At 38.2% G+C, this 23,400-nt stretch overlaps 1 protein-coding gene across 1 annotated transcript in view; it reads right to left on the reverse strand.

The window, feature by feature from the left end:
- Positions 1–23,400, reverse strand: part of GPC5 (glypican 5) — a 1,310,602-nt gene that overhangs the window by 1,272,306 nt on the left and 14,896 nt on the right. Inside the window, exon 2 of the mRNA XM_036301000.1 lies at positions 1,413–1,574. Within this exon, the coding sequence (XP_036156893.1) occupies positions 1,413–1,574 (162 nt within the window). The remainder of the gene's footprint in view (positions 1–1,412; positions 1,575–23,400) is intronic.

Consider the following 23,400-nt stretch of genomic DNA (forward strand, 5'->3'; position numbering starts at 1 on the left):
ATTTGTAATATCTTATTCAATAAAGGGGGGAAAAAGAAAAAAATACCAAAGGCTTTTTTCACAGAACTAAATCAAGTTGATGTTTTAAGTTTTTTTCCACATGAGTCCAGCTTACCTTTTCAAGCATGTGATCCACTATTCCCATCTACAACTCCTTGCTCTGGCTAAACTGGTCTATTTATCTCTAAAATGTATTTTTCCTTATTATATTTGCTATCATGTTCATGAGGAAAAAAATCACTACATAGCTATCTGTGTGTGTCTAGTTCAGCCAGTTCAAACCACAAATCTTTGCTTAAAAAGCATATCAATATGCTTTCCTCCAACAACTGTACATGATTAAATCCCATAACAGAAATAAGGTTATTTTCTAACATATCTACAAGAACCACTAAATTAATAATACCTTAAAATCTGACATTTTACAATTTCTACCAAAAAAATCATCAATTAATCATGAACTACATTTTAATTCAAATTTTATCTTGATTTATGTATTCATTTCATTTAATATATAGTATAATTTTAAAAATTAATCAGCTTTGTGATTTAGTTCTGTATATAAACATAGCACAAATTATTTAGATCTATATTAATACACTTATTAAAAAGAAATCCTAACAGAAGTTATATTTTGCATTGAACAAAAGCAATAAATTTATTTGAAAAACAGTGTAATATAAATATTTTCATTCCAATCAAATACTGAATAGCTAATGCTTTATAAGAGGAAAAATAAATTAAGCTATTTTATTACAGTAATAAGGAATTTTATAGAGGAGATGACTAAAATAAGGAAAAGGTCATCTATTTTGTAATGCGCCTTGTAATTTCATAACCCATTAATTTTATATATAAACATATTGTTTGAATTAAGGTTGAGTTCTGATCTTAGCTGAACATTAAACATCTAATTAATAGCTCCTATTTTACTATTTATCAGACTTGTTTGCACATTGATATATCATACTGGTGTTCTGAGAACCACATGAGGTTGCAAGGGGAACTATTAGACAAATATTTCTTCAAATCAGATTTTTAAAAACAATTACACACTTAAAGATAATGAGATTTATGTTATCAAATATTTCAATAAAATATAATTATGTCCATTCATATTGAAGTAAATCCATGGGTCAGAATATTGGGGACCTGGAAGACCCACTGAAGGGCATATATTTCCAAGGACCATTTCATTAACAAAACAGTTTTCCTAAGTCCAACTCAAAATATATATATTGATTTGGCCTTAGAAACAATTTTTGAAGGTTCAAAAAAGTTAAAACCTCATTTATGCCAAAATAATATACAAAGACAGAGAAGGAAACCCAGCTGAGTTTACTGATAAAATGACAACAGGCAGATTACATAACAAGGCTTGTCCTTAGTTTCCTAACTCGAGATAAATTTACCTTGAAAAACAGCTGCATTTCGAGATATTAGAAACTTTAATGTAGAGCTGGATGCTTGAAGCGCCTGCTGCATATCTTGGCGAGCTGCAATTTGATACCTTTCCTCCATCTTCCTGGTGCAACATGTAGGTTTTTTGGATACACAAACCTGAAGATCAGGTCCTGGAACACATATAAGGTTTTTCAGAATAATTATCTGTTCATTTAACAAACATTACATATTACATGTCAGGCATTAATGATCAGCACAGCACTGCACATGAAGTGTTTGTGTTTCTATGCGAGGAACTGATTTACCAGAGCACTTGCTATTAAAATATTTATCTATTGCTCATGAACCTAAACATGAAACAAAATATCCTCAACCATTAATTCTTTGCTCAAATATTTTATTAACTTTTTGATCAAATATTATGTCCACTCAATTAATTAATTATTAACAAATAGACTATATAATAGAAAACAAATATACTACTATGTAAGTACGTAGCTAAATAGAGAAAATTTATTTTTGCTTATTTTACCCAGCTAAAATTATTTGCACTGAAAATAGTATAGAGAAGTATATGGGCTAAAACAATTGTTTTTCTTGAGGAAATAAAATCAAATTTTGTACATCAGATAAAGGTAAAAATTCTTCACCTGATTTGTCATTTTCAACATCATGTTTGTGCTTCTTGTGAATAAGTGATTATCAGCAAACATGATATGAATCAAGACCTCCACATGGGCCCAAAACCAGCATCAAATATTCTACTCACACCTAGCTTGCTGGAGACAATTCCTACGACTTTGGGGGGTGAGCACACAATGCAATATACAGATGATGTATCATAGAATTGTACACTCAAAAACTATTTTATACTCTATGCATAGGCACTTTATTTTGTTGTTTGTTTGTTTGTTTGTTTTTAATCCTTTATTGTTTAAAGTATTACATATAGTATTACATATGTCTCCTTTTTCCCCATTGACCTCTCCAGGCCACGCCCACACTCCCCGCACATGTCCTCACCCCATGCCTGTGTCCACGGGTTATGCTCATATGCATGCATACAAGTCCTTTGGTTGATCTCTTACCACCCCTACACCGCGCCTTCCCTCTGATGTTTGACAGGTCTGTTCGATGCTTCTCTGGATCTATTTATGTTCATCAGTTTATGTTGTTTATTATATTCCACAAATGAGTGACATCATGTGATATTTATCTTTCTCCTATTTAAAACTACATAATTCTATTAACCAATGTCACCCCCAATAAATTCAAAATTTTAAAAAAGCACCTTTTAGTTTTCTAAGCATATTCAGAAACTGTCTGTGAAATTATTAAAGATATGTAATAGTTGTGGTTAAAAATTTGGCTAATATGATTAGCACCTCACATCCTGGATAGGGTCCCAGGGCAAGCACCTTTTTACATAGCGGGTATGCTAGAGAAGGAAGGAGAAGGTACGGATGTGTAGTGGCACCTAAAAAGGATAACCCTGATGAGGGCATCATGGGGAAGGTCCCAGGGCATTCCCAGGCTACCCAGGTTTTATAAAAAGCTTAGAACCATTGATTTTTACAAGGCCTAACATAATACAGTTACTCCTTTATTTTAGGGCAGGAAGAAGACTTGTAGCTCTTGATCTCTGGGGAGTTTCACAGTTCCCGTATTAGCCCGTTATTGACTAATTTTAGACCAGCAAATATATCTTATATATACTGGTCTAAAGACACACACAGATACATACACATAACAGCCACTTTTCAAACTATTCCTACTTTTTCACACAGAGTCGGCCTCAGAATCACATTTCCAAAAGTTAGTTCTGGGTAAGATCAAGATATCTGAAATCACTCCAGAGCACAGGGGCCATTACTACCACATTTTACACATGAGGAGATAGCCACCTAGAGAAGTTCTGAAAACTGCCCAATGTCACACACCTACATACTACAAAGTGGGGACCTGGTCTTTGCAGTGATCCCCAAACTATTCTTCACAATCACTCTACTGGGAGGAAAGCAATAGTCCTAAATCTATAAATGGTTCATCGATAGCCCTAACTGGCCATTTTTAATTCCTGTTTTGAAAGAAGTCATTCGTTTGGTAAATTGCAAGAAAATAAATTTCAGGTTAGGAACCATCAAAGGAGTTATATTACAAAAATAAAATAGGCTAAAATATCAAGTTATAGAGTTGCCATTGCTGTTTTTTTACAAAATTTAAGTGGTAGAAAGTACACTTAGAAAGATGCTACAAATCGCCCTGGCTGCTATCTTAAACACATTGCGGGAGGGAGACCTTCATGTCTCGGCAACTCTGAGTAACCATGGGTAGCAATTTAGACAACTTAGAACAAATGCATTCTTCAAGTTGATGAGAACCTGCGTGGATTAATCCAGACTTTCATTTATACACCTTGGAAACTGGAAATAAAATTAAACTCCAAAACAAATCAGGACTGTAAGTCAAAGATTAGTTATGTTTAATCAGCACAACATTTTCAACAGCATCAACTATGACATATGCTTAAGTAACTTGGAATTTGGGTTGCAGTGAATGGGGAAAAGAGTCTGCAAGGAACTAGCTCCCTTGCTTCCTGAATCAGTCCAAAAGACAGGTGAGATGAACTACACCTCCTCAGGGAAAGGATTCTATCTTACATTTTATTCTCAGCATAACCACAAAGGACATAAAAAGATGCTTGTTGACAAAGAGCCCAGGCTACCGTTCTCCTGTCGTAAAAAGAACAAGCATCATAAGAAAGCAAAGCCAGATGGAATCCAAACAGATACTACATGGTAACAAGACACGTTTTAAAAATATTTCAAAGCCTGACTTCAAAGAACATGGCCCGACTAAGGATGCTATGAAACAGCAAGAGTACACACAACCCAGGCTCAAAGGCAACAGTCGTGTTTCTCAGCAGCAGGCATGTTTCTGAACAGTAAAATCAAACTCCACAAGACTTAAAGCACTGAAAATAAATGAAATTAAGAATAAAACCGCAGGTTCCTTGCTGAGGGGGCTCCCAACCAGAATTGCGGGAGCTTCTTTTTTTTCATTTCTCACCAAGAAGCTGCAGTATTGGTTATTTTGCCTTCCTTTCTGTTAACCAGCATACGAAGCTGTCACGGCCATCTCTCTGTGCGTGTTGTCTAGAAAGGTTAAAACTGGAACATTGGGAGGCATTGTGGAAAGATGGTGGTAGTGGCGGCATAGTTTCCACCATCTCCAGATCTTCTTATAGAACTAGAAAATAAATCCAGAAGAGACAACTAAACTACATGCCGTAATACTCCCAGCGAGGCTCTGGGCAGGAGGGAGAAGAATAAAGCAGTGGGGGAGTGTCTGAAGAACCTGGAGACAGAAGAACCCGAAATAACCAACAGCAATTCACGGGGAAGCCCAGAAGGCTAGTTTGAGAATAGCAGCTGAAACCTGGAGTGTTTTCCACTCTTGATTATTAAATGTGTGCAAAGGATCATTGATGAAAAAGAATGAATGAGCAGAAGTAATCCAGACCCCTACGAAATCTCTAAACAGATCCAGCAGGCTCCTTTCCAGGGAAGAATCCCACACAGAAAAGACAATCCTGGAAGTGGAATCAAAATTCAACAGAGGCCAAAACCGGTTTGGCTCAGTGGATAGAGCGTCAGCCTGCGGACTGAAGGGTCCCAGGTTCGATTCCGGTCAAGGGCATGTACCTTGGTTGCGGGCACATCCCAGTAGGAGTGTGCAAGAGGCAGCTGATCGATGTTTCTCTCTCGTCGATGTTTCTAACTCTCTATCTCTCTCCCTTCCTCTCTGTAAAAAATCAATAAAATATATTTTAAAAAAAATTCAACAGAGGATGCATCTAAGAGACATAGATGGAAAAGGTCTAGAATAATGTGGGAGGGGAAATAAATTCAGAAAATTTCAGAAAACAAACAACCATACTTTTGAATGTTACACAAAAATAACGGAAGAGAAAACTATAAAGTTTTGAAGCCATTCTCGATTTAAATTTTCAGGAAAAAAAAGCTAACCTCATATAAAATGAACAACAATAAGAGGTCAAATTCCACATCAACTTATTATAATAAAAAAGAGAATAAAGAACAAAATAATATCCCCATAAAGAAAACATGTCAGAAAGACATTCCCCACCAAAAAAGATCAAAGATATAATTATACTATTTCAAAACAAGCGAAAAGATAATGACACGAAACATGAAAGAACAACATAAATCAAAATTAATAGAAAATCTAAGATATGGAACTCAAGAAATAATTAAAGATGAAAGAAAAAAATCTAAAATGAAGACTAAATGAGAAGAAACATAGGCGGCAATCACATGAAGGTTATGCATTAAAAAGTAGAAGATAGAAAATAAAAAATCATAAAAAATCAAAAGGAATGAAAGGATTTGAAAGATGGTGACAACAAATATTGTTAACAATGTAAGCCCTGAAGAGGAAAACAGGACAAAGAGAATCTGTATTTCATGTAAGCTAAAACAGTGGTGAGAGCAATATGAAATTCAAAACAAACAATTATGCAATATTCACTTTCTGATTTTCTAAGACTTATTTTCTAAGTCTAAACTGTATCCTTGAAAATTAGGATTTTTAAGTGTGGGAGAAAGGAGATACAGGCCTAATAAAGAAGAGGTTAAGTAAAACTCTGTGATTTTGAATTTGAAGTATCAATATGAAATTATGAAGAAATTTACCTTCAATAAATATATATTTCCTAGCTTCATGGAAAATACCTAGAACATGCCAAAACCGGTTTGGCTCAGTGGATAGAGCGTCGGCCTGCGGACTGAAGGGTCCCAGGTTCGATTCCGGTCAAGGGCATGTACCTGGGTTGCGGGCACATCCCCAGTAGGAGGTGTGCAGGAGGCAGCTGATCGATGTTTCTCTCTCATCGATGTTTCTAACTCTCTCTATCTCTCTCCCTTCCTCTCTGTAAAAAAATCAATAAAATATGTTTAAAAAAAAAAAAAGAAAATACCTAGAACAATGACTAACCAAGTGGCAAAGGGCATTCCACATGCCCAGATGATGGTCTTGAAATATCATTTCTCTCAAGAAGAAACCAGTGCTTCCTACAGAAATGACTCACTCTAGATAAGGGGAATGAATATATAAGATGACAGACCAGCTAAAACTTCTTGTACACCAGATAGCAGAGAAACTATCAAATAACTCCAGGATCATATCAAAAGCACTCAGGAGCTATGACAGTCTGCTGGGGCTGCCATTACAAAATCACAAACCAGTGGCTTAACCAAGAGAAATTTATTTTCTCACAGTTCTAGAGGCGGGAAGTCCAAGATCAAGATGCTGGCAAGTTTGAGATCACTCTCCTTGACGTGCATATGGCTGCCTTTTCTCATGTCCTCACCTGGCACTGTCTGGTGTCTTTCTTCTTATGAAGTCACCAGTAACATTGGATTGAAGCCCATTCTTATGGCCTCATTTCACCTTAATTACCTCCATAAAGGCCCTATCTCCCAAAATAGTCAGATTGGGAGTTAGGGCTTCAATTTAGGACTTTTGTAAGGGACACAATTTAGCCCATATCAGAAAGGTTTCTACTGGCAAACATGAGACAATCTGACCTTCAATAATAGTAATTGCAATGACTTGCAATCAATAAATATGCTTAAATCCAAGGGTTTTCTGTAGCTATGCCTTATTTTATAATTTTTAAAAAAGACTTTTAAAATAGGACTGCTGGTTGGTAATATGCATTCTCTTTTTGTTTCAAACATTTATTTCTCCCAGTCAACTTATAGGATTTTTACATTTGTAGCACATACCAGCTTTCTTGATGGTTGGCATAAGAAAGGGTCCTTGGTACCAAGACAATAAGATAAATTTTAGGTTTGCTAGATGCCTGTTAAATTCATAAAATACCAAATGCTCACGAGATATACCACTTTCTTTCATGATTTATTCCAGAACTTCAAGAGGGCTTGATACTAAATGAGGGGTCTGATAATACCCCTTTAATGGCTGCTTGAGTTCCCTGCCCTGTAGTGGGAGTAAACTTGGTATGTCCAAGAAACAAGAACTCCAGCTGCAACATGGCAGTGCCGTTCACACAGAGCAGCCACTAACTCTGCACAAAATAAAAAAATAGCTTGAAAGTCTAGAGAGTGAACAAAAGGAGAAAGTTCCTGAGAGGGAGTGAAGCCCTACTGGTGTGGCTCAGTTGGTTGGGCATTGTCCTGCGCACCAAAGGTGGCCAGTTTGATTCCTGGTCAGGGCACATGCCTGGGTTTTGGGCTCGATTGCTGATAGGGAGTGTGCAGGAGGCAGTGGATAGATGTCGCACTCCCACATCGACAGACATTTGTCTCTCCCCCTCCTTTCCTCTCTTTCTAAAAATCGATTTTTAAAAAATATGTAAATAAACAAAAGGGAGTCAATATTTGGAAGGAGAGAGAAGCATAGGATTATTTTCTCATCTGTGGCTTTTAGCCTGGGGACAGTCCTTGTATAAAGTGACTAAATTCCAATTTAAAAAAACTAACAGTCATTCAGGACTGAGGAACTAAAAGATATCAATCAGGCAATCACAGCTACTGGAAAGTGGTGGGGAAATACCAGGAAAGGGAGGGCCAGTGAGAGGGAACCCCAACTTCTGTGTGTAAGCTGCTCAAATCTCTGCTGACTCCTGAACCACATCTCACATGGCCAGAGCAGACTGTAAGCAGCCCAGCTACTGGCAAGCTCAGGATGAAAGAACCGAACTAAAACTGCAGTGGCTGCCCAAGAGACATAGTTGACAGTTTGAGTCCAATCAAGTTCATTTTCTCCAAAGTCAAACATATTAACACTCTTTGGAGGAATATAATAGAATCCAGAGTCACCATAACATAACATTTACAGCATCCAGGAGACAATCTAAAATTACTGAACATATGAAGAATCAGTATGTGACCCATTTTCAAGAGATAAGATAATAAAGTAAGACCAACTCCAGATGCCCCAGATGTTAGAATAAACACAGAAGAGCTCTAAAGCAGCAATTGCAACTATATTCAGTGAGGTAAAAGGAGCATGTGCTGAGAATAAATTGTAGGAAAAGGAATCTCAGGAGACAAAGAAACTATAAAAAAACAAAATGAAAATTGTGTAATTAAAAAATATAATATTTGAAAGAAAAATTTCAATGGATGGGCTTAGTAGTGAATAGAGATGACAGAGGGCAGATCAGAGAATGTAAAGGTAGATCAATAGAAAGTATCAAATCTGAAGAAGGGAGATAAAAAGATTGAAAATCCTATACATACTAGTACATGCCTACAATTTTATGTATGCATTCATGGAGCACTGAGCAAACAGTGCAAAATATAAAATAGATATGACCAGAGTTCCAAAAAGGAAAGACAGAGAGAGAGAGAGAGAGAGAGATTGATTAAACATTCCATGAAATAATGACTATAAATTTTCCAAATTTTATAAGAAACACAAATTACCAGATTTTAAAAGTTCACTGAACCCCAATCAAAATAAAAAGAAACAAAATCGTGCCTAAGAATATTATAATCAAACTACTAAAAAACAAAGGTTAGGAAGAAAAGGCAAGAAGCCCAGTATTTCCACCTTTTCCAAAAAGGATGGAAATACAGGAAATGAAGTCAGTTCACATAATGCCTTATAGATCACATTTAGGAGGGATTTTATTACAATTATAATAGGGAAGAAACTTCATTTGATTTGTTTCTTAAAAGTTCACTCTAATTGCTATTTTAAGAATAAGTATTTCTGTATTGCAAATGAGAATTAGGACTGCGATAAAAGATAAGAAGTGGTTAGATTAGATATATATTGAAGGTAGAAGGTAACTTGGAATAGATGTCTGTGATAGAATTTGGCAGGTGAGATTAAGGAATCAAAAATAACCCTTAGATTTTTGCCTGAGAAACTGGATGCCTAAGTGGTACCATTAATAGAAAAGGAGAACACATAAGAAGGATCAGGTTTAAGGAAAAAATAGAATTCAGATTTGGAAATGAGATGTCTATTAGAAATGCAACTGAAAATGTAGAAATACTATTTGAATATGAAAGACTTAGGTCTAGGAGAGATATCCAGAGTGAAGATATTAATTTGGGAGTTTTAAATACAAAATGGTATAAATACTGAGGGTTTCAATAAGACCATCTAAGGAAAGAGTTTCGTTTATAAAAGTTAGAGGGTTTCTCAACCTCAGCACTATTGACACTGGAAGCAAAATAATTCTTTTTGTGGGGAGCTGTCCTGTACAGGAATGTTTAGCAGTATTCCCGAACTCTACGCACTAGATCCCAGGAGCACCCTCCCCAGATGTGACAACCAAAATGTACCTAGACATTGCTAAGGATGCCCTTTGGGCATAATCACCTCTGAGTGAGAACCATTGGCCAAGATGAAAGTATAGCCATATGAATGGGAACAGAGAAGAATCCCCTTAAAGGAGCCTAAAAAAGAAGCAGTCAATGAACTAGAAGGACTAAAATGAGTTGGTGTGTGTGTGGGGGGGGGGGGGGGGCGGGGGAGAAAAGAGAAAATGAATATGGTGTCCTGAAAAAGTTATAAGACGTGAGAAATCAGCTGTACTGGGCAAAGTAGCAACATTTAAGAAGCCAGTACTTTTCAAAGATCTGTAATCATATGGGCTACCATTGGATTGTTTTCTTGACTCTAACTAAATAGTGACTACATGAGCAATTACATTGCATTTGGGATCCTATTAATTATGAGAAATAATTATAAGGTCAGTTCAACTCATTGAAAGTTGAGCTAAAACCTATTTAACAATTTTAATGCCCATTATTTTCTAACTTCTGCCAACCCTGAACAGAAGGGATGTCTAATAGCCCCTAATATTGCTCTGCATCCTGGTGCTTTCCGGAACATTTGCTTTTGTGTACTTAATTGATTCTATTTAATTTTTGTTTCTCTCCCAAGACTGCAAGTTTCCACAGGAAAAGGCCCACCACTGCCTTGTTCCCAATGCATTGAACGTAACTGGCACAGTGCCTCGAAGAAAAGATCTTCATTGAAGTATTAGTCTCTTTCCCTTTCTCCATACTTGCACATAAATATTTAGTCAGAGACTAAAGAAGGCACTTTCATGGCTTAAAATTAATGAGATAGTTTTAAATATAGATCCAGAATGAGCATATTGCTGAGGACATTAAAAACTGGTTCAATAAGCCATTTGAAATAGTATTTGAGATCACTGTACTTACATTTTTGCAAATATTCCTCATATCAGTGATCCATCATTTATTGATCCATCTTTTCTTTATGGAATACAGGCACTGTCCTATAGTTGCTCATTCAAATTTAAAAAAAAACAGGGTGTTTTTTTTCCAAAGAGTATTAAGTATTTCATGTATTATGATTTTTTCTGGTTGTGTACTCAAAAAAATAAGTAACATTTGGCAACCTACAGATTTAGACAAATAGGGTCAGCATAATACTCACTGGGAGAACTGTAAAGCTGCCCCTCATAAACCTATGTAAGTGGCAGCATTGATCCTTCAACAGACAATGTACTAGAGTTGTTTTTCCAGCAATGGTTGATTAACGTTCACACAAAATCATATACTTGAATACTTACTTTTATACCAATAGCAAGCATTGGTTTAATGGAAGTACATATTTTGTGTCAGTAAAGCAGGGGAAAGTTGTACTAATAGAAGGCTTTCTCAAACCTGAGGTCATGAATTTGGAGTCAACATTTTGTAACACATGAACCAGTTGAGGAGACAAAAGGCCTAAATATAAGTTAATACATATTTATTTTAAGAAATAGCAGTGATATAGACTTCTACTTGAGATGAAAAAATTAATTACAATCTCATCCCCTCAATTTAAAAGAAGACCCATATCATTCTATCACTTTTTAACCACCTCACCTAAAAATGCCATCTCACTAGCCAACAATCCACACTATTTCCCTAAGGAAGCCAGGCCCTTGCATCAGAGATTCTGAGCTACCTGGCACAGGAAATTAAGCACTACCTCTCCATCTAATTGTTTCCACTGATGTTGTATATGAGCTAAAGACCTTCCTGGTGGTGAGTCTAGGTGTGGGGAAGCAGAGGAAACTCTAAATCATGAAAATGACTTATGAGGCCACATTTACTTGGAATCAGTCCGCCCCTTCCCTCTGAGAACAGCTCTCTCAACCTCCATGAGAGAGGACCCTGCCAGCCACATTTGTGACCGCACATTTGATCAGAGTATATTGTGCGTGGCTATCCATAGGGTATATGCTTCTCACTACGCAGTTAATATATTCCTAAAGTGTAGGCCCCTTCTAATTATTTGTGAGTAAAACCCAGAACCATACAGATTGTGCCATCTGAGAATTTAGAATTGGGACACAGAAAAAGTCTACTTTATTTGCCATCAGAACTGCTTTATATATAAATTAGGAGTGAAGTGTCTATTGTTATTTCACCATAGAGTCAAACAGCAGAGCACACAGAGTAGACAAATGAAGGGAAAACTGTCAGAGCTCTCTGTAGTTCCTGTTTTAGTTTTTTTTTATACTTTGGCGTTTATGATTTACACGTAAAGACTTATAATACATTATATTTATATTAGACCAAGTTAGTTTGTGCTTCTTGCAACCAAAGTGCCTAAGCTGATACTCTCATCAAGGACATAGCAGGAAAGGATGACTTAATCAATAAGTTATATCGAAGACTCTCTATCAAGTCTAAGAAGTTTACTCTTAAACTCTGTTAGCATAGATGTGGGTGAGAGTGTTGTTTATAATAAAATTATCCCTAATATCCAATATGTCTCTAGTGCTGATTTTAGTCAATTTCTCTTTGGGTTGCTTCTATAAAATTTTCTCCTTTGAAACTGTGGATGACAATTCCACCTTCTGTTCCCTGTTTATTGCTATTATCCTCCTCTCTTGAAACCCAAATATTCCACATGGGTCTTCTCTATTGGTTAAAGACATCTCCCCGATGGCTTAAATTGTTTCTATCATTACACAATCTATTCTAGAAAGAACCACGGAAAACGTCTTGCTCACTATTTGTTCTTTTGCTCTAATAACTACTCTGAATCATGTAACTAATTATATTATTCTTTTTAGTGGCTAATAGGAAACACCAAGACAAACTTTTCATCCCACTATTATTTTCAGGCTATATGATCTCTGTACAGTGATTTAAACTAACACTGAAAGAGCTAGGGTACAAATACACACATAAAATAGAAATAGTAGCTAATTGAAAACAATTAAGACACAGAATAGCTTAACTCCTTCTGGCACAAATTATTGGCTCCTCTAGAAATTTTATAACTCACTCCCAAATAGTTACAAGGGGTCTACAGTATAAGAATATATTAACTATGCAGTCAGAAGCATATGTCATAAGAATAGCCACACACACCATGCAATATAATTAAGGTTATTTAAAAGTCCATGAATTCAAGGTCGGTATGTTCCTCTTTTCTTTCTGGCTGATTTCAGCTGGATGTACAACTTAAACAAATATATTGGAAGCACTTGAGTAGATTCATTTTGCAAGATAAGTTGAAGCGAGAAATCAAAATCATATTGATTCAACCTCTTGGACAATTTTCAAATTTACTTCTTTCCATCTGTACAACCACCACTCTAATCTTAACACCTAGAAAAGACATTTTAAATGGATACCATAGAGACAAGAAGAAGATCTTTTAAAAATGCAAACCCAATTATGGCACTTATGCTAAAAGATTTCCCATGGCTTTCTATGGCTCTTGGTATTGTTACTGGAGAAATCAAATTCCTCCCTCACTTGTAAGAGTGGGGTTCTTACAATATCTTTAGAAAAGAATTTTCTAAGATTTGCATGGGAGAATGAATGGTTTTTTATTGGTGTAGGGTTACATTTCTCATGTTCCAAAGTCCTATGGCCCTTAAACAAATCCTGAAAGAGGAGCAGCTGGGGTTCCAGTAGAGCCAAAAGTAGGACTAGTGTCCATGTTGCTGTCAGGTCCAGTTCAGCATCAAGATAATTAAAGTCCATGCTCTGGCCAGTGTGGCTCAGTTGGTTGAGCATCATCTCATGCATCAAAAGGTTGCTGATTTGCCAAACCGGTTTGGCTCAATGGATAGAGCGTCAGTCTGCAGACTGAAAGGTCCCAGGTTCGATTCCGGGCATGTACCTTGGTTGCGGGCACATCCCCAGTAGGAGGTGTGCAGGAGGCAGCTGGTTGATGTTTCTCTCTCATCAACGTTTCTAACTCTCTATCCCTCTCCCTTCCTCTCTGTAAAAAAAATCAATAAAATATATTTTTTTAAAAAAAAAAAAAAGGTGGAGAACCAAGATGGCGGCATAGGTTAACGCCGGAGTTTGCTGCTTTGAACAACTACTTCAAAAGTGAAACCAAAAAACAGAAGGGACATCACCCAGAACCACAGGAACACTGGCTGAGTGGAAGTCCTACAACTAGGAGGAAAGAGAAACGCATAGGGACACTCAGAGGAGGCGCAGTGCTGAAGTCAAATTCTGAGGTTCGGAGTGTGCGGAGCGGGCTGGCGGCGGAGGGCGCGGTTGGCGTTTTCAATCGGGAGGGAGTCGCAGAATCTGAGCTCCAGATCCTGGCGAGTCTTTAGGGACCCAGACTCAAACGGGAGAAGCGGGACTGTCTGGCTTCGGTCAGAGCGAGTGCAGCTTTCTCTCTGAGCTTTGCAGCGGGTGCTGGGACTCAGAGAGGCAGAGCCCCTGGGGACAGGACTGAGAGCCGCCATAACTGCTCTCTCCAGCCCACCCTGTTGATCCTGTTCGACCCGCCCCGCCCAAGCCCTGCACACAGGCATTTGCTGGATAGCCTCAGGCAAAGGCCAGATTAGCACCTCCCTAGAGGACAGAAGTTCTCTCACTGCTGACACAGCTGATTCTCATAGCCACTTGGCCTGGAGGTCAAACCCTCCCTGGAATTAGCTACAACAATCAAGATTTAACTATAAGACTGAGAACAAAGACCACTAGGGGGTGCACCAAGGAAGCATAACAAAATGCGGAGACAAAGAAACAGGACAAATTTGTCAATGGAAGATATAGAGTTCAGAACCACACTTTTAAGGTCTCTCAAAAACTGTTTAGAAGCCACCGATAAACTTAATGAGATCTACAAGAAAACTAATGAGACCCTCGATCTTATATTGGGGAACCAACTAGAAATTAAGCATACATGGACTGAAATAACGAATATTATACAGACTCCCGACAGCAGACCAGAGGAGCGCAAGAATCAAGTCAATGATTTGAAATTCGAGGAAGCAAAAAACACCCAACCGGAAAAGCAAAATGAAAAAAGAATCCAAAAATGCAAGGATAGTGTAAGGAGCCTCTGGGACAGCTTCAAGCGTACCAACATCAGAATTATAGGGTGCCAGAAGATGAGAGAGAGCAAGATATTGAAAACCTATTTGAAGAAATAATGACAGAAAACTTCCCCCACCTGGTGCAAGAAATGGACTTACAGGTCCAAGAAGCGCGGAGAACCCCAAACAAAAGGAATCCAAAGAGGACCACACCAAGACACATCATAATTAAAATGCCAAGAGCAAAAGATAAAGAGAGAATCTTAAAAACAGCAAGAGAAAGAAACTCAGTTACCTACAAGGGAATACCCATACGACTGTCAGCTGATTTCTCAACAGAAACTTTGCAGGCCAGAAGGGAGTGGCAAGAAATATTCAAAGTGATGAATACCAAGAACCTACAACCAAGATTACTTTATCCAGCAAAGCTATCATTCAGAATTGAAGGTCAGATAAAGAGCTTCACAGATAAGGAAAAGCTAAAGGAGTTCATCACCACCAAACCAGGATTATATGAAATGCTGAAAGGTATCCTTTAAGAAGAGGAAGAGGAAGAAAAAGGTAAAGATACAATTTATGAACAACAAATATGCATCTATCAACAAGTGAATCTAAGAATCAAGTGAATAAATAATCTGATGAACAGAATGAACTGTCGATTATAATAGAATCAGGGACATAGAAAGGGAATGGACTGACTATTCCTGGGGGGGAAAGGGGTGTGGGAGATGCGGGAAGAGACTGGACAAAAATCGTGCACCTATGGATGAGGACAGTGGGTGGGGAGTGAGGGCGGAGGGTGGGGCGGGAACTGGGAGGAGGGGAGTTATGGGGGGAAAAAAAAGAGGAACAAATGTAATAATCTGAACAATAAAGATTTAATTAAAAAAAAATAAAATAAAAAAAAAAAAGGAAAAAAAAAAAAAAAAAAAAAAAGGTCTCTGGTTTGATTCCCAGTCCAGGCACAAACCCAGGTTGGGTTGCTTGCGGGAGGCAATGAATCAATGTTTCTCTCTCTCAAACCAATAATAAAAACATATATATTAAAAAATAAATAAATAAGAATAAATGAAGTCCATTAGCCCATTGTGTGAAGCCCACATAGTGTGAGCCACATGGGCAAATGCAGAGGAGCATGGGAAATGCAGAGGAGCAACAGGAGTCAGGCATGAACAGCAAGGGAGAGAGCCAAGAGCCAAAAAAGAGAAAACTCCTTTTGTTCAGAAGTTTAAATATTGCAGTGGCCATGCCTATTCTGGCCAATCGCCTGTTTCCAGGTGTGACTGACAGACAAGCACCTTCTCAGGTCACTGAGACCTTACTGGGCATGCGTCTACACTGCCTTTGTCTAGTCTCTTCCCACATCAATCCGTGGGGAACAGACTTGGAAAGTGTTAAATTAGCAAAGCTGTATAAATGGCATGCCTATATTATCTAATCTTCCATTTACTCCTTCCCTGTTAAATAATAACCAGATTATTATAATAACATCATTATGAACTCCAAAATCCTTAACATAGCCAAAATAGCCTTATTAAATAATGGCTCCCTCACTCTTCTGTACAGTCCCATCACTTTCTTAACCTATAGACATGTTCATGAAGTGTGTAGCACGTGAAACATACACACATAAGAAGGACCAATTATACTCTGGCTTTCTTTCTTTTTCTCTGCAGCATTCAGCTTCTTGAAAGTGTGGTCTGAATTTATCGTTCCCACTTCATTCTCACCTCAGTCTTACTATCTCAATTTTGATCCCACCACTTCTTGGTAAATGGATACCTCTAGGAAACTGGTGAACTCTGAGTTATCAAATCCAAGAGACATGTATCCATTACTAATCACTCTTGACATCTTTGTGGAATTTGACAATATTTACACCCCATTTCTTGAAACTCTTCCCTTCCCTTAACTTCTAGGACACCACCGGACTCTTCTTCCTCCTAATCATTACTTGTGTTGCCCTAGGTTCTGCTTCTCAATTCTGTCTCTGTGTGATCTACTCCCAAGAGTTCACTTACATACCTAATGATCCCCAAATCTTTACTGATAACACTCTCAAGTAATAGTTAGACCCATATTCCCAACTATCTATTCTACATTCCACCATGATATAACAAAGTAGACTCAATATTGATATGCCCCATGTTACACTCTCCTCTCTACTTATACTCTACTAAAAACAAAGCAAAACAAACACTTTGGAATCATACTAGACTCTTCCTTTCCCCTCAAAGTTTCTAAGAATTCTACTTCCTAAGACTCTCCATCAGCTCCATCCACTTTTTCAAGAAGGGCTTCTCTAATTGATATTAAATGAAAGAAAAATGTCCCAGGGCAATGACAGAAGTGAGCTAAGTAAAAAACAAAACAAAACAAAACAACAACAACAACAAAAAAAACCCACCTCTTGCCCTATGCAAATTAATTTGTTTTCTTAATAATCAAATAAATAGATTCTCTCAAGTGTAGTACTTCTCATAGCTTTAATATGCTAATACATACTGTGACTTTTAAGAAACATGTTCAGAATGCAGCATTTCTCCCAAGCTGATAAGATCTTCTTTATCAAGAAGACCAGTTGAAGAGTTAATGGAAGTAATATGCAATAGAGCACAATTTGGGTTTTGCTAGTTATTCTTTTTGAGGTCAACTTAACCAGAGTTCTTAAAAATGGCATCATAAAAACTGATAAGTGTGTAAGCTTCTATATTGTGGCTGGGAATAGGCAAATGGGTTTTTATCCCCCCCCCACCCCCCCCCCCGCCCCTTCTCAAGGGACTATTCAGGAGATGCCGAGTATTCATTCCACCTGCGCTAAATTATAGAGTAATTTCCTGTTCTTTATTTTAATTAATAAATCAAATGAATTCATCAAATATTGATTAAACACCTGTTCTTCACAAGACACTCTGATAGTTATTAAAGATACCAAGAAGGATAAAAAGCAGTTTTGTCCCTCCAAGGCTTAGTCTAGGGGGAAACATATTTGTAAAAAATTTAATTAATGTGACAAAGTGTTATAAAAAAAACTATGTACTAAGTTCTGTGGGAGCTCAGAGGCAGAAATTATTTCCTTTTCTTGGAGAGACAATAGAGGGGGTCACAGGAGAGTTTCAGCAATGACGTTAATAATTTTTTAAGTAGGTCCTTCATGGTCTCCCTACTAAAAAATACAAGATAGAAAATATTCCTAGTTTGTAAATGAGAAGTTGAGTTTCTCATGATTAAATTCATCTAAGTTTACAAATGTAATAAGTAGCAAAAAGAAACTCAGATTGGCCAGACAAGATTGGAAGAAGAGAAGGAGGAATGATATCCCGAAGAGTGGCAACAATAGACAAGATGCATGAAAAACTATGGTTCATTAGGAAGGACAAAAGCATTGAGGTATGATCTACACAATGGAATACTACACTGCTGTAAAAAGGAAGGAACTCCTACCATTTGCAACAGCATGGATGGATGCTGGGGGCTAATTCCAGCAGGTCATAAAAGCAAGAAGTTCATCAAAAGGTTGGTGAACCTTGAGGCTTCAGGAGGGCTGAAGATACATATCATTGCCTGCTGCCAGGCAGCTAAGGGCATTCCCGCAAACTTGAAAATCTACATGTTATTACCTGCTGCTGGCCAAACAGCTGAACAGCCAAAAGCAGTTCCCCCAACCTGACACTTTACTGCTTACCAAACTTTACCTTTGATATGTGTGTTTGCTTTGCTTTAGGACAAAAATGTATAAATAAAAAGCCCTGAGTCCAGAGATCTTAGTTACTTAAGCTAAGCTCCATCTGGCTCCCCCATGTATTCCAAATATATATTTCATGTCTAGTCTCTTTATTAATTTACTCACAGCCCTTCTCCAGATTCCTGAACCCTTCTAGATGCTGAGAAACACTCCTGCAGATGGACCTGGAGAGCATTATGCTAAGCGAAATAAGTCAGTTGGAGAAAGATAACTATCACATGATCTCACTCATTTGTGAAATATAATGAACAACATAAACTGAGAACAAAAACAGATCCAGAGACAGTGAAGCATCGATCAGATCATCAAACCTCAGAGGGAAGGCAAGGGAGGGTGGGGGTAAGGGGGAGAGATCAACCAAAGGACTTGTATGCATGCATATAAGCCTAACCAATGGACACAGACACCAAGCGGGGAAGGGCATGAGCGGGGCGGGGTGGGGTGGAATAGGGGGGAAAGGACACACATGTAATACCTTAATCAATAAAGAAAATAAGCCAAAACCGGTTTGGCTCAGTGGATAGAGCCTCGGCCTGCGGACTGAAAGGTCCCAGGTTCGATTCCGGTCAAGGGCATGTACCTGGGTTGCGGGCACATCCCCAGCAGGAGATGTGCAGGAGGCAGCTGATCGATGTTTCTCTCTCATCGATGTTTCTAACTCTCTCTCTCTCTTCCTTCCTCTCTGTAAAAAATCAATAAAATATATTTTAAAAAAATAAAATAAAGAAAATAAAAAGCATTGAGGTATGACTTAAATGGAAAGCCAGGTCTGCATATGGTGTGGTCTAGGGGAAGTTGTTAGGGTGTTGTGCAGGGTCCAGGGGTTCTTCATACTTGCAAGTTAGCAAGCTAGCATATTATTGTTTCACTGATGCTAACAGAAGACAAGAGACTCACCTCACAGCAAGCAAGCATCATGAGTATGCACTGGTTACCCTGCTCTGCAGGATGTTCTAGATGAATGCCTGCACATGCAGTAGATTGCATTACAGGGGAGGAATACTGATCTTGTGAGGGATTGCCATTTTTATATCTAGTGGGAACAATTTGTTCTTTGTCCTAGGAGAAACTATCTCTCAATGTTGCTTGTTGCAAGCACAACACTGAGAAATGGCCCAAGTAAAGGGAAGTCAGGGCCTTGCATTCTTGGCATATGCAGGACACTCAGGGCCCAAGGCAGATGACCTCACTTAACAGGAAGGTGAGCTAGGAGAGAGCAGAAAGGTCATAGGAGACAAGACTGAAAAAGAAGGAAGGAATCAAATCACTGAGAAATTTAAATGCAATACACAGGAGTTTGAGCTTTGGGGGACCATGAAAGATGTTTTAAGATTTATGCTAAACCTCACTGGTTTTGTATGTATGACTTGAAATGATTCCTAGGACATCCTCCTTCTTTTGCCCCCAACTCATCTTTATAGTTAGTGAAAAAAAAAACTGCTGGACTCTATATGATAATCTCCTCCCAGAAATTTATAAATTTGCAACCAAGAGAGTTTGGTCCGTTTCTCCCTTTTCGGGGGCGAGGCTATATGGCTGTCATATTTTCTGCTATAAGAAGGAAGTTTTACTGTAACAAAAGAAAGCCTAAATCAGCAAAGAGCAGGAGATCTGCACACATTCTAGTCTCTATTTTCATTTCCTTAGCGCATCTGCACCCCTGCTCTTCCTTTGCCCTTCACTGTCCCTTAAGATATCTTGATATATTTCCAATGCATTCCTTTCATAATTAATGGGAATTGAACTTTGGCTTATGTCACTTGAATCTAAAAGTATGATCTAGTTTAGAAGAACAATATTTTCAGGTTTATCACTTAAAAACATCGTCACGTTTTTAGCAATATGGAAAACAGCTTCTAATTAAGACAAACTGGAAACAAGACCAATGGCCTATCACAATAGTCCAAGAGAGAAATTATGTTTCTATTTGCTCTTAAAGACATGCCATAATTAGGTACTTCTGATTCAGGGATAACTTTGGAAATAATTCCTGGCGCTGAAGATAGTTTAGAGCACTTCACTAGTTCCAGGGATAATATGTAAGGAACAATTTTACTTACAGTAGCTCAGTATCAAAAACTAGCTCTTCCAAATGAGGAAAAAAAGAGCATATAAAACTGAAGAAAAGGGGAAGAACATGAAGGATCTGATAAGACATGAAGGTCAATGGGATAAAGAGCAATGGGCCTCCCTGTTTCATTGTTGCTATTGAACTCAAGCCCAGGAGCCCTGAAGACATTATTATACCAAGAAACTAAGAGGCTCAGGCCTGGCAGCTCAGTTGGTTAGAGCATCATCCCGATACACCAAAGTTTCAGGTTCAATCCCTGGCCAGGGTACATATAAGAATCCACCAATGAATGCAATGTTTCTCTTTCCCTTTCTCTTTCTCTCTCCCCTCTCTCTCTCTAAAATCAATCAACAAAACATATTTTAAAAGGACAAAATGACAGAATTGTAAGGGCTTCATGGACACAGACAATAGTATGGTGAAGGTCTGCGCTGGGAGCGAGGCAGGCTAGATGGGGTCAATGAGGAAAAAAAGGAGACATATGTAATACTTTCAATAATAAAGATTTTTAAAAAGGAATTGTAAGGTCTTCATTTTGGTAGTCCTATAAGTGTGAATCACATACACTTAAAAGTTCACTTATCTCAGGGAAAACTAAAAATTCTAAATCATTAAAAAAAATCATACTTTTCAAGAATTCTAAAGACATAGAAATTTGTAAAGTATATTTTGCTTCTTAACTGCTATTTCCTCCTCCTAATTCTACTCCTCAAAGCTATCTACTGGCTATTTATCATTTTTTCTAAATATTTATTATTGAGAGTATTACGGATTCCCCCTTTTTTTCCCATTTCCCCCCTCCACTTGTTTCCTGCCCCACCCCAGGCCTTCACCACCCTATTGTCTCTATCCATAGGTAATGCATACATGCATATAAGACCTTTGGTTAATCTCTTCCAGCTCCCCTAACCCTCCTTCCTTCTGAGATTCATCAGTCTGGTCCATGTTTCCATGCCTCTGATTCTGTTATTCACCATTTTGTTTTGTCCATTAGATTCCTTGTTCCTTTATTTTGATTTTTGGATTCAATTATTGATATGTATTTATTGCCATTTTCTTCTTCCTTCCTTCCTTCTTCTTTCTTCTTCCTCTTCCTCTTTCTCTTCTTAAAGAATACCCTTCAAAATTTCATGTAATACTGTTTTGGTGGTGATGAACTCCTTTAGCTTTTTCTTGTTTGAGAAGCTTTTTATCTGACCTTCAGTTCTAAATGATAGCTTTGCTGGGTAGAGTAATCTTCGTTGTAGGTCCTTGCCATTCATTACTTTAAATATTTTTTGCCATTCCTTTCTAACCTGCAAAGTTTCTGTTGAGAAATCAGCTGACAGTCATAATTGTGCTCCCTTGTAGGTAACTAACTGCTTTTCTCTTGCTGCTTTTAAGATTCTTTCTTTGTCTTTAAACCTTGGCATTTTAATTATGATGTGTCTTGGTGTGGGATTCTTTGGGTTTCTCTTGTTGGGGACTCTCTGCACTTCCTGGACTTGTCTATGTCTTTCACCAGGTAGGGGAAGTTTCTGTCATTATTTCTTCAAATAGGTTTTCAATATCTTGCTTTTTCTCTTCTCTTTCTGATGCCCCATAATGTGAATGTTGGCACACTTGAAGTTGTCCCAGAAACTCCTTAACACTATCTTCATATTTTGGGGGCCATTTTTCTTTTTGCTCTTCTGGTTAGTTGTTTTTTGTTTCCTCATATTCCAAATCAATTCTTTAATTCTCAGAATCATCTACTCTATCATTGAATCCTTGTAAATTATTCTTTATTTCAATTAGTGTATGCTTAATTTCTGACTGGTCCTTTTTGATGTCTTTGAAATTCTCACTAAGATCCTTGAAAGTTTCACTAAATCCCTTGAAGCTCTCATTATGATCATTGAGCAATCTTATAAATATTGTTTTGAACTCTCTATCCAGTAGTTTGTTTGCTTCCATTTCATTTAGAGATTTCTTCTTTTCTTTCATTTGTGACATGTTTCTTTGCCTCCACATTTTGGTTGCAAAGTGTTTGTTTCTATATATTAGGTAGAGCTGCTGTGTCTCCTGGAATAGGTAGAGTGGCCTTGTGCAGCAGGTGTCCTGTAGGGCCCAGTGGCTCAGCCTCCCCAGTCACCTGAGCTGGGCACTCTAGGCCTGCCCCTGTGTGGAATGTGTGCAGTCTTGTTGTAGTTGAGCCTTGATTACTGTTGGCATCACTGTAAGGAGTTGACCTCCAGGCCAATTGGCTGTGAGGACCAAAAGCTACTACACTGGAAGAGCTGCTATGCAGGAGATACCCCTATGAAGCAAGACTTGCTTCAGTGGGGCTTTGTTGTTATCCGAGTCTGCCCCTTGAGTGTGTCACTTGCTTGTGGATGTATAAAGTTGTAATCTAGTATGTTCTAAAGCTGTCCACCGTGTGCACTGGCTCTGAGGTCTCCTAGTAGGTGCAAAGTCAGCCACTGCCGAGGGCCACCTTCAGGAGCTACAGAGCTATCTGCAGATGGCTGCTACTTATATTGGGCTTGAAAGTGCCAGGGCTAGGCTAAGCTGTGAAGCAAGACAGGCTGCTGCTAGTGCCAGGTCTTGGGCCTCTTATTGATAGGCATGGGACATGCTGATGCCAGCTGCTGCTTGTATGAGAGATTTTAGGAAAGTCTGAAGCCTGAGCCAAGACAGGCCATTCATATGGAAAAGCCGCTACAAACAGCTTAAGTGGTACAGGAAATCATCAGGATGGAGTGCACAGTGTGAGCCACGCTGATAGAAATTCAGATATGGCTGCCAGTCAGCTCTGCAACAGGAGATGTCCAAGCACAGGAACAATGACCCCTATGAGCACCCATATCTGGGAGAAAGCCACCCCCAAGTTCC

Source organism: Myotis myotis, unplaced genomic scaffold (assembly GCF_014108235.1).
Source record: "Myotis myotis isolate mMyoMyo1 unplaced genomic scaffold, mMyoMyo1.p scaffold_m19_p_3, whole genome shotgun sequence".
Taxonomy (NCBI): domain Eukaryota; kingdom Metazoa; phylum Chordata; class Mammalia; order Chiroptera; family Vespertilionidae; genus Myotis; species Myotis myotis.